Consider the following 16,703-nt stretch of genomic DNA (forward strand, 5'->3'; position numbering starts at 1 on the left):
TGAATATTCAGTTTGGCTGTCAATGTGGAAGCATGGCCAGGATATCCCCATGAATTTTTGCATTTAGGGTTACCGTAATTAGCCCATTTTTCGTCCTCGGTCACAATTTGATTCAGAAATCCCTTCCGTTTTTGCCTCTGAAGCAACTGTTCACAAACACACAAATGCCATTCGATGTTTCTTGAGTTCATCTCACACGGGACCCAAGTTCCCTCTTTCTGAATCATGCCCATAGCCTTGAGAGCTTTTGAAATGGCTTGCTTTGTCTTTCCCACTAATCGTCCCAATTATTCTTGAGTTTGACACGAGTCTTCACTAAGCAATGTCTCCAGTTCTGCATCTGCAAAAACATTCTCTCTTCCACCACTATGCTGGTCTACGATGTTAAAATCACCGTTCTTGAAGCGTTGAAACCACTCGTGACACATTCTTTCACTAATGGCGTCCTTACCATACGTACTTGACAGCATTCAGTGAGATTCAGCCGCTGTTTTCTTCATATTGAAACAAAACAGTAACACCTCCTGCAGATGACGAGAATTAGGCTCATAAATTGATATTTTCAATCAGAAACAACTTTCTGATGCAGACACAAATTTACTAATGTCTGAATGAGGTTATGTTGACCAAGGTCCAAGCTAATTGCCTGACATCTGCAATTTGTTTCTTTCGACTGCTACTTACCATTGTCGCCACCTGTCGGAAAATGGTGGAGGAAAAGTTGTACACCTTGTAGGAATTTCCATTATTGTGTTAATTATGTAATGCAATTGTAACATGTTACAGTGATATATTTAATGATCAAAATTTGAGTTAACACAGTTGATTTAGCTGTTTTACACATTCTTTGTGATCCAAATACTTATGAAGCAAATGTGATTTTATGTAAAAGGTGGCTGCATATAGAAACAATGTTTGCTGTTGCACAGAAGAATTGGGTGTACATATATGACAACCAAGGTATCGAATTACACTGTCTGAAGAATTTACACCACGTTCTAAGGATGGAGTTCCTGCCATACCACTTCCTGCTGGCTACCAGTGTGAGTATTCTTACATTTCTTGCTTATACCTTACTTCTGGCTGTGGAATGCTCTAGGTAGAATATAAATATAATGGAAGGAGTTAAGATAACAGCTCAGCTATAATTGAAGTGTTCAGTTATCAACGGACGCATCGACAGGAGTGAGACTGTTGCTGTCAGACAAATACTTCTTCAGGGGTAATAGAATACATAAAACCTGTACGGCTATAGTGCGCACAGATTGACTTTTTTTGTCATTTCAGACAGCATTTGTGTATTATTAAGAGAAATTGCTAGAACTATATTATGGAAGGACAGTGAATGATCAGCATCTTTCCCACTCTTAGTGATTTATTCACTTGACTATGAATGGCACAATGGCAGAAAGATTAACACATTGACAGTGCACAAGTTGTATATTCATACATACAAAAAATAATTAGCCAGGTGTAAAACTGTTTATTAATATTTCTTTTTCATAAGAATGAGCAGTAGATTTTAATTGAATATGGTGTGTTCTCTCTCTCTCTCTCTCTCTCTCTCTCTCTCTCTCTCACACACACACACACACACACACACACACACACACACACACACACACACACACACACACGGCTGTGCCCCTATATGGTGCCACCTGGACGAACAGTGCCACTGCTGCATTTGGGCAGGTTGTGTTGGGTGAGGTTGAGAGGAGGATTAGGGTTGTGTGGTTAGTGGCTTGGAGAGAGGCAGCTGGTTTGCTGGCTAGGAATGGGAAGGGAGAGATGGCAGCTACATGGGCTAGGCATGTGATGCATGGTTGTCAGTTGGTGGGGAGCGGCACATACTGATGGTGACATGGAGTCATGCATTGGGAGGGGGTGACAGTGGAGGAACAGGAACTGTTTGGTGCAGATATTGGGACAGTGGGTTACCAGAGATTGAGGCTTGGACAGTTACAGGAGCGAAGGATGTCTTGTAAGGATAACTCTCAAATATGTAGTTCAGAGAAGCTGATGATGTTAAGGACCTGCAACATAATTGATATATAACATGGTTGCTTACACTGATGGCCCAGCCTCTGGTTGGGTAGGATAAGCCTGTGACAGAGCTGGAGTGATTTGGGCAGGTATTGCACCATGGTCTACCACAAAGATATTACCATAGTGGGAAGAGGGTGGGAGTTGAAGTGGCGTAGGGATGGGTTAAGATGTTGTATAGGGTGGGTGGATGATGAAACACCATTTTAGGATGGGTGGGAAGGATCTTGGATTGAATATCTCTAATGGCATGACGAGAGATATTCAGAGCCTTGGCAGAGGATATTGTTCAGTTGTTCCAGTCCAGGGTAATACTGGGTGACAAGGGGGCACTCCTTTGTAACTGATTCTTGGACATGATGGGAGGATTGGGTGTATGTGAAGATATGGAGTGGGAAATACATTTGTGGACTAGGTTTATGGGGGTTTTACCTGTCTATGAAGGCCTTTACGTGAGCTTCACCATATTGGGTAATGGAGTTTTCGTCACTGCAGATATATTGCCCACAGGTGTATGGGAGGGATTTTTTGGTGGGAAAGGGATGGCAGCTTTCAAAATGCAGGTACTTATGGCTAATAGGATTAATGTGGACAGAAGTGTGGGTGGACTCATTAGAGGGGTGGAGGTCAATATCCAGAAATGTTGTACATTGGGTAGAGGAGGACCAGGTGATGCAGACAGGAGAAAAGGTGTTGGGATCGTGAAGTAATGAGTACAGGGTGTCTTGGCCCTGAATCCAAATCATGAAGATATCATCAATGAACATAGTAAAGACAAAGGGTTGGGAGTTTCAGAGGCTAGGAAGGTTTCCTGTAGAAGGCCCATAAACAGTTTGGCACAGGAGTTTGTCATGCAGGATCCACTTGCTGTCCCCATGTCACATTCAGCAAGTGCCACTCCCCACTGCCCCGACAACCGTGCGTCAGATGTCTAGCAAATATATCTGCCACCCCTCCCCCCTGCATGCCTAGCCGGCAAACTAGGTATCTCCCTCCAAGCTGCCAGCCAACCAGCCCCAGTCGCTCTCCCTGCCTCCTGCCTCTCTCTTGCCCTACCCACCCCACCTAACACAACCCCCGTTCACAGCCCGTCTACTTGTCAAAGTGCAGCACTAGCACTGTTCGTTCATCCTGGACCATATAAGGGCATGTGCATGCATGCATGTGTGCATGCATGCGGATGCGCGCGAGTGTGCTTATCGATGACTAAATGCTTCTACTTTATGGTGAGTGGTCTCCTTTAATACAAAGGTATTTGCATTCTATCAGAACTTTCCTGCAACATTTTTACTTTCTGTACAATATATTTGATGCTCTTCTTCTGTTTGATTTCAGAGTGAAGAAGGATACCTTGCATGGTTAGATGTTTCCATTGGAAAGATAATTTCTCGATATAATGCAAGGCTAGGAAGGCTTAATATAATGACACAAAATCCATACAATGCTGTCCTTTGTTTAGGGCATTCGAAAGGTGAGCATCTGAGCTAACAGTAATGTTTTTCCATCACAGTTTCTAAATTACTTTTGTTTCCTCAAGGCTTTTAAGATATGTGTATGTGCATATTTATATTTGGAAGAATTGTTTGTAGGTATATTGGATAGTTGCCTGTTTTACCCTATACTCCCACAGAAAAGTAACTGTGCCATTTCATACTCTGTGCTTACCTGCTAGCTTTTTGGATGCTTCAAAAACTGGTGCATTTGTATTAACACATATGGAAAATAACTCCATTGGAGACACATACCACCTTAAGATGTTCTGAATGTAGTAGTAACTATATTCCCCTTGTCAGCTCCAGCATAGAACAGCAATTAAGGATGATTTGAGGCAGTGCACGCCCCATGACAGCAATGTTCCATGCGCCTGTTCTGAACTCTGTGAGTCGAACTGACGATATAAACCTTCCCATGTTGACATAGAATTTTATATAAGCCAGGCTTGCTAAGTCCCAAAACAAACTTTCACAGCCGGCCGGAGTGGCCGAGCGGTTAAAGGCGTTACGGTCTGGAATCGCACGACCGCTATGGTCGCATGTTCGAATCCTGCCTCGGGCATGGATGTGTGTGATGTCCTTAGGTTAGTTAGGTTTAAGTAGTTCTAAGTTCTAGGGGACTTATGACCACAGCAGTTGAGTCCCATAGTGCTCAGAGCCAAACTTTCACAGAGCTGTGTTGTGCCCTAATCTTGGAAGGTGAATGGAACACACTCTTAATGTTAAAACTCCTCAAAATTCTTAGAGTCTTAAATGATATGCCCCCTGCATAAGGAATAAAGGCCACAGATCTATGCCCTATTCATGCACCTTCAGGGATAGTCCAAACTCCATAACCCGATGAATCTGCTTCTAAGAGTATCCATTTTCCATAGAAACAACCATCAAATACAAAAGTTCTTAGGTTAAACTCTCTGCATCAAAAATGGCATTGCTCTGCATAGCAGAGTCCTAAGGATGCCACTTCCTTGGTATGGTGGATGGCATTTCTCAGCATGCAGACACCGATCAGTGTGTGTCGGTTTTCAGTGAACACTATGTCCCATAGTACCATCTGTTGTTTTGTAAACCATGACATCCAAGAATGGAAGCATCCCATCACTTTCAACCTACATGGTAAATTTAATGCCGGGATGAAGACAGTTAAGTGGTCCAAAAATCTGTTGAGAGCAGCATGTCCATGTGGCCAGACGAAAAATGTATCATCTTCATACCTCCAGAACCATGTTTGTGTCAAAGCTGAAGTCCTTAGTATCATATCCTCAAAGCCCTCCATGAATAAGCTGGCAACAATGGATGATAAAGGACTACCCATAGCTATTTTGTCATTCTGTTCAAAAATGTTGCCGTTAAATGAAAAATACGTGGATGTTAGCATATGACGACAGAGCTTCACCAACTCTTCATCCAGCCAAGCACTGATAAGAAAACACATCTGTTTTACCTGTAGACAGCTGGATATTGTCTTCAGAGATTTATTTTACTTCCATTTGGCTTGTCATCACAGTTTTCAAGAGACATAGGGGAGTGGGTTGATGGTTCCACATGGGCACTATTAGACTGGGGACATAGTGCCCTTACCAATCAGTCTTCGAGATTTGAACGTCTTCTTTCTCATCCTACAGCATCAGAAGAAATAAACTTCAACACACTGTTATTAATCTTTCTAGTAAGGTGTTGGACATGACCAAAGTTTTGGTGTTGTAGAAAGGTTTAAATTTTGCTCCCACTTCATAGAGACCTCCTGTCGCAGAATTTATCTGCTCTGGAGAACAAGCAATACACACCTCCTTGAGAACCAGATGGAAGAAATAAGGCAAGAAGTGTCCCACACATTACATTGGGCTCGGCCACCGTGGGATAACATCTCTTCCGGAGAGACAGTGGCCATTCGTTCCTGTAGGAATGATGATGATTACTACTCAGCAACCTGGCTTACGGAGAACTGTCTAGTGACCCAACAGAAAGGATTAGGAACAAGACATTTTCAGTTTTGAAAAAGAGCTCATTGTCCAAAGATTTACGTAAGAAACTTCATACTGGTGCTGCTTTTCTGCTTAGGTTGTATGGTCTGCCTAAGTTACCTAAGGAAGGGATCCCTGTGTGCCCTATTGTTAGTAATTTGAGTGCACCCACTTATAACCTGGCGAAGTATTTAACATCTGTTCCAGCCCATATGTTGGCAAGTGTGAACACCATATCTCCAGTTCAGTGGATTTTATTTGATGATTGAAATTTTTGAGTCTGGGTCCTTTGGATTTATTATTGCGTTTTGATGTGGTATCTCTATTTACACGAGTCCCTCTGCAAGAGTCCCAGAGCTTGAGTAGTGAGAAACTGAATTAAGAGTTGGTGAAGCTTTGTCGTCACATGCTGAAATCCACATATTTTTCATGTAACAGCAACATTTTTGAGCAGAATGACAAAATAGCTGTCGGTCGTCCTTTATCATCCATTGTTGCCAACTTATTCATGTAGGACTTTGAGAATATGGCACTGGAACATTGGTTTTGCAACCAACGTGCTTCTGGAGGTATGTAGATGATAACTTTTTCATCTGGCCACATGGACGTGATGCTCTCAACAGATTTTTGGACCACTTCAACTGTCTTCATCCCAGCATTAAATTTACCATTTAGGTTGAAAGGAATGGGATGCTTCCATTCTTGGATGTCATCGTTTACAAACAACAGATGGTACTCTGGGACTAGTGTTCACCGAAACCCAACACACGCTGCTTGGTATCTGCATGCTTAGAGTTGCCATCCACCATACCAACACAGTGGCGTCCTTAGGACTCTGTACGCTCAGCATAAGCCATTTCTGATGCAGAGAGTTTAACCCAAGAACTTGCACATTTGATGGCTGTTTTAAGGAAAATGGATACTCTGAGAAGCAGGCTTGGACCATCCCCAGAGGTGCATGAATAGGATTGTAGTTCTGTGGCCATTATTCCTTATGCTGGGGGCATATCATTTAAAATTGGAAGAATTTTAAGGAGTTTTAACATTAAGAGTGTGTGCCATCCACTTTCCATGCTTAGGGCACAACTCGTCTCTGTGGAAGATGATTTGGGGCGTAAGAAGCCTGGCTTATATAAAACTCCATGTTGATATGGGAAGGTTTACATCAGCCATTGGATTTGCACAGTTCAGACCAGGTGCATGGAACATTGCCGTCATACGAAGCTACAACTGGAAAAATTGGCAGTAGCAGTACATTTTTTAAACGAGGGACAAGGGATGAAGTTTGACAAAACTGTGATAGTTGCCAACACATCCAGCTTTTGGAACAGTGTTTATAAAGAGGCAATAGAAATTAGGTTGGCAGATAATTTGGTTAATTGAGTCAATGGGTATCCTCTTAGCAGGACGTGGAACCCTGTACTATTCCGCATCAAAACAGAACGTTCTTCAGTGCAGCCAGTCCGAATGTTCGAAAATAGTCTCTTGAATGTGATATATCATTGCTGCTGGTATTCTACTAAGGTTGGCGCCATCTGCCTCGTCTTGGAGGGCAGCATCTGTGGTGTGCAGTACATGTGCCGTGTACGGTACGGAGGCCTGTATTGATTTGCAGCCTTGGCATCAGTTCTCAGCAGCATCAGGGGCATTCCGAAGATGATGAGCAGTTGGATTGTCGAAATATTGAATCGAGTTAATGTTAGGATCCGGCAGCATCCCGAAGAGAATTTCAAGACTTATTATGCCAAGAAAGCCTACAAAGTCACAAAACTCGCCTGGATTTTGGACACCACCACCAAATTTGTTAAAAACTTGTCCGAAAGAACAGATACCATCTTTTTATATATATATATATATATATATATATATATATATATATAAAGATGGTATCTGTTCTATATATACCTAAAAACAAAGATGATGTGACTTACCAAATGAAAGTGCTGGCAGGTCGACAGACACACAAACGAACACAAACATACACACAAAATTCAAGCTTTCGCAACAAACTGTTGCCTCATCAGGAAAGAGGGAAGGAGAGGGAAAGACGAAAGGATGTGGGTTTTAAGGGAGAGGGTAAGGAGTCATTCCAGTCCCGGGAGCAGAAAGACTTACCTTAGGGGGAAAAAAGGACGGGTATACACTCGCACACACACACATATCCATCCACACATATACAGACACAAGCAGACATATTTAAAGACAAAGAGTTTGGGCAGAGATATGTCAGTCGAGGCAGAAGTGCAGAGGCAAAGATGTTGTTGAATGACAGGTGAGGTATGAGTGGCGGCAACTTGAAATTAGCGGAGATTGAGGCCTGGTGGATAACGGGAAGAGAGGATATATTGAAGAGCAAGTTCCCATCTCCGGAGCTCGGATAGGTTGGTGTTAGTAGGAAGTATCCAGATAACCCGGACGGTGTAACACTGCACCAAGATGTGCTGGTCTTGCACCAAGGCATGTTTAGCCACAGGGTGATCCTCATTACCAACAAACACTGTCTGCCTGTGTCCATTCATGCGAATGGACAGTTTGTTGCTGGTCATTCCCACATAGAACACATCACAGTGTAGGCAGGTCAGTTGGTAGATCACGTGGGTGCTTTCACACGTGGCTCTGCCTTTGATTGTGTACACCTTCCGGGTTACAGGACTGGAGTAGGTGGTGGTGGGAGGGTGCATGGGACAGGTTTTACACCGGGGGCGGTTACAAGGGTAGGAGCCAGAGGGTAGGGAAGGTGGTTTGGGGATTTCATAGAGATGAACTAAGAGGTTGCGAAGGTTAGGTGGACGGCGGAAAGACACTCTTGGTGGAGTGGGGAGGATTTCATGAAGGATGGATCTCATTTCAGGGCAGGATTTTAGGAAGTCGTATCCCTGCTGGAGAGCCACATTCAGAATCTGATCCAGTCCCGGAAAGTATCCTGTCACAAGTGGGGCACTTTTTGGGTTCTTCTGTGGCAGGTTCCGGGTTTTAAGGGGAAGAGGAAGTGGCTCTAGCTATTTGTTTCTGTACCAGATCGGGAAGGTAATTGCGGGATGCGAAAGCTGTTTTCAGGTTATTAGTGTAATGGTTCAGGGATTCCGGACTGGAGCAGATTCGTTAGCCATGAAGACCTAAGCTGTAGGGAAGGGACCGTTTGATATGGAATGGGTGGCAGCTGTCATAATGTAGGTACTGTTGCTTGTTAGTGGGTTTGATGTGGATGGATGTGTGAAGCTGGCCATTGGACAGATGGAGGTCAACATCGAGGAAAGTGGCATGGGATATGGAGTAGGACCAGGTGAATCTGATGGAACCAAAGGAGTTGAAGTTGGAGAGGAAATTCTGGAGTTCTTCTTCACTGTGAGTCCAGATCATGAAGATGTCATCAATAAATCTGTACCAAACTTTGGGTTGGCAGGCTTGGGTAACCAAGAAGGCTTCCTCTAAGCGACCCATAAATAGGTTGGCATATGAGGGGGTCATCCTGGTACCCAAGGCTGTTCCCTTTAATTGTTGGTATGTCTGGCCTTCAAAAGTGAAGACATTGTGGGTTAGGATGAAGCTGGCTAACGTAATGAGGAAAGAGATTTTAGGTAGGGTAGCAGGTGATCGGCATGAAAGGAAGTGCTCCATCGCAGCGAGGCCCTGGACATGCGGCATATTTGTGTATAAGGAAGTTGCATCAATGGTTACAAGGATGGTTTCCGGGGGTAACATTGGCGTTCAAGAAAGTGTTTGGTGTCTTTGATGAAGGATGGGAGACTGCATGTAATGGGTAGAATGTGTTGATCTACGTTGGGCAGAGATGTATTCTGTGGGGGCTTGGTAACCAGCTACAGTGGGGCGGCCGGGATATTTGGGTTTGTGAATTTTAGGAAGTAGGTAAAAGGTAGGGATGCGGGGTGTCGGTGGGGTCAGGAGGTTCATGGAGTCAGGTGAAAGGTTTTGTAGGGAGCCTAGGGTTCTGAGGATTCCTTGAAGGGAACCCTTGTCAGCCGGAAGAATGACGATGGATCGGTCAGCCTTCAGATCACAGATAGCCTGGGCTTCAGCTGTGGTGATGTTGGGAGTAGGATTAAGGTTTTTCAAGAAAGATTGAGAGGCAAGGCTGGAAGTGAGAAGTTCCTGGAAGGTTTGGAGAGGGTGATTTTGAAGAAGAGGAGGTGGGTCCCGCTGTGACGGAGGACGGAACTGTTCCAAGCAGGGTTCCATTTGGATAGTGTCTTGGGGAGTTGGATCATTAAGAGTAGGATTAGGATTATTTTTCTTCGTGGCAAAGTGATATTTCCAGCACGGACTATGAGTGTAGGACAGTAAATCTTTGACGAAGGCTGTTTGGTTGAATCTGGGAGTAGGGCTGAAGGTGAGGCCTTTGGATAGGACAGAGTTTTTGGATGGATTGGGAGAGAGGTTTGGAGGAAAGGTTAACTACTGAAGTGGGGTATTGTGGTTCCAGATTGTGTTGATTAGAATTCTGAGGTTTTACAGGGAGTGGAGCTGGAAGTGGGAGATTGAGTAGATGGGAGAGACGGGGTCTGTGTGCAATGAGGGGAGGTTGAGGTTTGTTGGAAAGGTTGTGGAGGGTGAGTGAGTTGCCTTTCCGGAGGTGGGAAACCAGGAGATTGGATAGTTTTTTGAGGTGGATGGTGGCAAGCTGTTCTAATTTGGCCTTTGGGGGTAATGCAAAATGTCAGACAAGCCTGAGTAAATAAAATATGGGAGTGTAATCTGGCTAGGGGAAGGCATGTTTGCGGAGCGAATGTAAATAAAACTTAATGGGGTCATTGTGGGGATGTTGTGAGGGAGACATGATATTTAGAAGGTGGAAAGTGTAACATGAGGCTAAAATGGAAGTCCCTGCAGTTGTACTATCTTGTGTGTGTGTTTTTTATTGTGTCTATCAACATACCAACGCTTTCTCACTTGGTAAGTTACAGCATCTTTGTTTTTTGGGAATGTGGAACTCACGGGAGGCGTGCCAGAGATAAGTCCCTGTAGTCGTACTATCTTCTGTGTCCTCGGTGGCTCAGATGGATAGAGTGTCTGCCATGTAAGCAGGAGATCCTGGGTTCGAGTCCCGGTCGGGGCGCACATTTTCAACTGTCCCCGTTGACTTATATCAATGCCTGTATGCAGCTAGGGGTATTCATTTCATTGTAAAACCACCAAATTTGTTAAGAAACAGCACTGAAGTTGGAAAAAACCCGCATAATTGGTGGAAACAAAACCAACAACACTGAACTTGAAAACACAAACAAACAACACAGATTTTGGCAAGAAACATGGAATTTGACAAGAAATCATACCAAATTTGACAGGAAAAACAACAGTAAATATGACAAAAGGCAACACTGAATTTGCCAAAAAATAACACTGACTTTCAACACAGTGTGAGTCTTTTAACCTAAGGGTCTATAGTTCATGTCCCTGTCTGGGCAAAGATTTTAAAAAACAACACTGAATTTGTCAAAAGATAACACTGGGTTTGCCAAAAAATAACACTGGGTTTGCCAAGAAATAACACTGGGTTTGCCAAGAAATAACGGCGAGTTTGACAAAAATTAACACCCAGTTTGGTTATGAAATAAAACAATTTTCTCCTGTGCCTAATTATCACCAGACATTTCCTGGAGACTGTAGAGTGCAAATGAATGACACATTCTGCCAGCAATTATTGAGTTTTTTGTATAAATAACTGTAGATTCCCCAATATACATTAGTAAACAGTATGCCTATGACCTATCCAGCATCCTTCAGCAGGTAAGTAACATGGTGGCCTGCCCTTGATTTTTGTTTTATTGTTGTGAACTTTCCATTAACATAACGCATTTGCAATACAGTTTTGCTTTAGATCTCTCAGTGTTTGAAGTCAAATGAACATTACTTTCTAAAGAAATTTCTTTGTTGACATAAAATTTCAAATATTAAAATTCTGGAATGGTGGTCACCATTTTTTGCATTATTCATTAACACTTTCACTTGAGTTACATCAGTTACTGTATGCTGTCTGAAGAAAAGAAAGTATTAGTCTATTAAATCTGGCTGCGTGTGTTGCTGGCTACCTTCTCAAATGTGCTCTCCTTGAAGAACACCTGGACTAATGAAAAAGTAAGCTCTCCGAGTAACAGTTTGACACACTGTCTTTGCATTGCCTCTTCAGAATGTCATTTTGGAAACTAGAGACATGGCACAGACACTGTAATATCTAAGAATTTTGCCATTAATTATGATACACTTTGAAGGAGCGTACTTTGTGCGTCTCATTATAGTGCTTACCCTTGTTTTTCTGTAAGCTGCTTAATTGTTATACAGGGTTTAACCTCTGAGTCCAGTAGTATTCTTAAGGTCTGTTAAGATGTAATTTACTTTATTACATTATCTTTTCGTGATTAGTATTTATAAGTGTGTTAGAAACAAAATAGGCAGTAATAGGCATTGTGAAGTTTTTTTGTATGTCTGAAGAAAAGAGGATAAAAGGCAGTGCAAAGACTTAGATATTGGTTCTCTAGATGCTCATGATTTAACTGTCACCACACTAAAAAGTTAACAATCTAGGATTTCTATAGTTGAAGTCCTTTTATTCTTATACCCATCTTACTGCTACACATGACCTCAAATTTTCTTGCTGTTTTGAATGTGCCGAATATATTTCATGTTCTTTAGTTAGATCTTAGGGAAAGGTGAAATCTAACTTGTTACAGATCGGAGTTCGAGTTCTGTCCGATTTTGTTCTGCACTACATAAAGTTACCTTTATTCAGTCAATTTGTTGGTGTCTGTCAGTCTTTCATTTTCACACACACATTTTTTAGAATATCTCAGTATCAAGGATGAATATTTTTCTCTGTCCCATATGATAAGCACTATTGTCCCAAATCATCTCTGTCTATTCCCTTTGTTTCTATGTATCTACTATTTTTTCTGAGATTGTGATTAGTTTATTTATTCTGTATCTTTATTTCTTATGCTACCAGGTACTGTAACAATGTGGAGCCCAAATGTCCGTGAACCACTTGCCAAAATGTTGTGCCACAAGCATCCACTATTGGCTGTAGCTGTTGACCCTGCAGGCATGTAAGAAAAGTACAGAAATTTAGTTACATGTATTTTTATAATTGAGTTTCTCTTAGGTATTGTTTAGTTTTGATAAAATTCTAGTGTGGACGAGTTTTCTATCAGACGGAAATGAGGAAAATGTCTTTGAACTTTAACCACAGTTTTCTGTGTTTGTCCAATTTTAATTACATTTTCTCATTTTGTCTTTTAATTGATTGGTACTGTCTATCAGTTTCAACAAACTCAAATACTCTCAGAGCATTTTTGCATTTGTTGATCAGAAGATCCCTAACCACATTATGGTTCAGTGACTCTTCCAAAAAGATTGGGTCTCATATTCCATCATTTTTTGAGAGTGCTTCAGGCATATTATTAACTCTTGTAGTTATATTTTGGCATACAATCTTTTAGCCATTCTCAGGATGAATTCCTTGTAAGAGTTTTGATGCACTTTACGCTGTGGAGTAAATATGCATGTGTCAGAGATAACACTGTTGGTAACATGAGCATCGCTGACAGATAAAACTTCATGTCTCTAAGAGTAAAACAAAGCAACTGCAGAGTCAGCGAATCCACATTGCTTTCAAAGTATTTGGTTGACTGTTATGGATGGCATATGTTCAAATTTTCATGTGGAAAAACTTGGAGACTAATACTTACTTCAAGAGCACAGACTTGAAATGAAGGGTTTCCATAATTTGTTGAGTTGGGAAAAGCCATGCACCTGATGGAAGCCCTTTCAAATTCTATACAGAATTTGCAGCTGAGTGAGGCCCTTTCTTTAACCATTATATAGCATACATGCATCAAACAAATACTGTGCCCAGTGGTTCAAAGAAAGCGCAGGTCATACTCGTCTACAAGAAGGGTAGCAAAATGACCCACAAAACTACTGTCCAATCTCATTGACATCTGTCTGTTGTAGAATCCTAGAACATGTTCTGAGCCCAAACATAATGTGGTGTCCAGAACAGAATTATGTCATCCATGTCAACCAACATGGATTCCAAAAACATCAATCTTGTGAAATCCAACTTGTGCTTTTCTAACATCATGTCCTGAAAGCTATGGATCAGGGAAGATGGGTGGGTGTTGTATTTCTTGAATTCCAAAAAGCATTTGAGTCAGTACTACACCAAAACTTGTTAACCATCATACACAGCAATGGAAAATCCAGGATGGAATGTAACAATATTATAAAAAAGAATAGTATCTACTCACCATATAGCAGAGACACTGTGTCGCAGATAGGCACAACAAAAAGAGTGTCACAAAATAAGCTTTCAACCAACAAGGCCTTTGTCAAAAATAGACCACACACACACACACACACACACACACACACACACACACACACACACATGCAACTCACACTCGCATGAGCACAGTCTCGGGCATCTGAAGCCAGACTATGAGCCACAGCTGCAGCACATGGTGGGAGAGCCAACTAGGTGAGGGTAATGAGGAGGCTGGGGTGGAGAGGGGAAAGGATACTGGGGCAAGGGTGAGGGACAGTAAAGTGCTGCTGGGGAGCATGCAGGGAATAGAGGGCTGTGTAGTGCTCTAATGGGAACAGGGCAGGGGCTAGATGGGTGAGGACAATGACTAATGAAGGTTGAGGCCAGGAGGGTTGTGGGAAAATAGGATATATATTGCAGGGAGAGTTTCCACCTGTGCAATTCAGAATTGGTGGGGTGGATCCATATAGCACAGGCTGTGAAGCAGTCATTGAGATGATGAACATTGTATTGGGTGGTGTACTCAGCAACAGGGTGGTCCAGTTGTTCCTTGGCCACAGTTTGTTGGTGGCCATTCATACGGACAGACAGCTTGTTTCCTGTCATGCCCATGTGGAACACAGCACCGTAGTTGCAGCTTAGCTTGTAGATTACATGGCTTGTTTCACAGGTAGGCAAGGGGTTGGGAGCAAGGATTGTGTAGGGATGGATGAGGATATTGTGTATGTTCTCCTCACAGTCGTATTCTGCCATCCACTGAACCTACACAATATCTTCATCCATCGCTACACAATCCCTGCTCCCAATCCCTCGATTCATGGCTCATATTCCTTAATAGACCTAGATGCAACACCTACTCCATATGCTTCCCACCACCATCTACTCCAGTCCAGTCACAAACATCACCTGTCCCATCAAAGGCAGGGCTGCCTGTGAAACCAGTTAAATGATCTACAAGCTAAGCTGCAACCACTGTGCTGCATTCTGCATGGGTATGGTAACCAACAAGCTGTCTGTCCACATGACTGGCCACCGACAAACTGTAGCCAAGAAATAACTGTACCCACCCTATTGCTGAACACGCCGCTCAGCATGATGTTCTTCATTTCAGTGATTGCTTCATAACCTGTGCCATATGGATCCTTCAGACCAGCACTAGCTTTTCTGAGTGGTGCAGGTGGGAACTCTCCCTGCAATATGTCCTATGTTCCCACAAACATTCTGATCTCAACCTTCATCAGTCATTGTCCTCACTCATCTAGCCCCTTCCCCGTTCCCATTCGAGCCCTACACAGCCCTCCATTCCACCAACGCACCCAGTTTTTTTTTTACTTCTCTCCTTTTCCGCTACACCCCCCCCCCCCTCCCACACCCTCCAGCTAACCTTCTGACTGGACCTAGCTACCCTACCCTCTGTCCACCCCGTCCCTGCATGCTCCCCAGCAGCACTTTAGCATACCTCACACCTACCCTGGTACTCCTTCCCCTCCACACCTCAGCCTCCTTCGTACCCACACCCAGTTGCCTCTCCCCATGATGCGCTGCTGCTGCTCATAGTCTGGCTTCAGCTGCCAGAGACTGTGCTGAAGTGTGTGTGTGTGTGTGTGTGTGTGTGTGTGTGTGTGTGTGTGTGTTTGACAAAGGCCTTGTTGGCTAAAAGCTTATTTTGTGACAGTCTTCTTATTGTGCTTATCTGCGACTCAGCACCTCCGCTATATGGGGAGTAACAACTATCCCTTTCGGAATAACTATAATGTGTGGTGTCAAAAGTTGCAACTAGATGGAGGGTATCTCGCAAGGGAGGTTGCAAGATTTTACATTGGATGGGGAGTCATCAACAGATGTAGAAGTAACTATCCCAAGGAACCCTTGTTATTTATATTACACTGAGGTACCTTACCCTTTTAAATGCTGGATTACGACGTAAGAAGCTGTCATCTTTTGTAATATACTCCTCTGCATACGATCTTGACTGGCTGTATCAGAGCTGGACAAAGCCTCACTCAGAGTTCTTATCCTTGCTTGGGGATAAATTTAATTGGTAATTTTTCTCCAGGTTGAGTCAATTAAACTTTCTAGGAGCACTTTTCTGACCTAGAGGAGAGGTTCAAATTGTGGCTTATATTGCATCACTGTATAATGTAACGTGAAACAAGCACCATCGAGTTAGCAGAATTCTGGCTGTCAGTGATATTGTTTAACTGTGCTGCAGCATAACGATTAACCATCGGTGTTCAAACACCATTTATCTTTAAATATTTAGTCACTGTAACATGATGAAACAGCATTTTAACACTTTACAATGAGATGCCTGTTTTACGTTTTCATGCTGTTCAGACTTAAAAATGCAGACTTGAGGAAAATACAGAATCGAGGAAAAATTAAAACACCCAAAATATGATCAAAAACATATGTAATGGGCATATATGATCAACAATCGTAATCCTCTTTGATACATTGCATAAAATTGTATAAGTGAAAGACATTAAATGTACAGTACAGTGTTTATACAATATGTATTTGTTGTTGTTATGTCATATGAATAGAATGATTGCTGCAGTTGTAAATACTAAGAATGAGTTTTTTATTGTGTGTTTCATGTGGATTAAAAAACTGAAAGCTTTTTGTTTCAGTATTCATGACAAATGAAATGTTGTAAGTGATTTTCATACCAGATGATGGCCTATGGCTGAAACTGTTAGTTGTAATAAAATCCAGTTAATATAGTCCAGTGTCATAAGGTTTTTTGAAAATTTATACAATAGTTTGCAGTAATGAATCCATCAGTGATTTAAAATATCTCAGATGTGTAAGTTGTTGTTTTGCTCTTCAGTCCTGAGACGGGTTTAATGCAGCTTACCATGCTACTCTATCCTCCCTTCTGTTAAATGTTAATACTGAACAGGATATAAAATCTGTTAA

The 16,703-nt window shown here is 42.4% G+C and overlaps 1 protein-coding gene across 1 annotated transcript in view; it reads left to right on the forward strand.

The window, feature by feature from the left end:
• The window catches only part of LOC126091166 (WD repeat-containing protein 46), a 61,520-nt gene that overhangs the window by 11,539 nt on the left and 33,278 nt on the right, over positions 1-16,703 (forward strand). Inside the window, exons 5-7 of the mRNA XM_049907040.1 lie at positions 893-1,043; positions 3,382-3,517; positions 12,462-12,561. Of these exons, the coding sequence (XP_049762997.1) occupies positions 893-1,043; positions 3,382-3,517; positions 12,462-12,561 (387 nt within the window). The remainder of the gene's footprint in view (positions 1-892; positions 1,044-3,381; positions 3,518-12,461; positions 12,562-16,703) is intronic.

The sequence above is a fragment of the Schistocerca cancellata genome, chromosome 1, assembly GCF_023864275.1.
Source record: "Schistocerca cancellata isolate TAMUIC-IGC-003103 chromosome 1, iqSchCanc2.1, whole genome shotgun sequence".
Classification (NCBI taxonomy): Eukaryota; Metazoa; Arthropoda; class Insecta; order Orthoptera; family Acrididae; genus Schistocerca; species Schistocerca cancellata.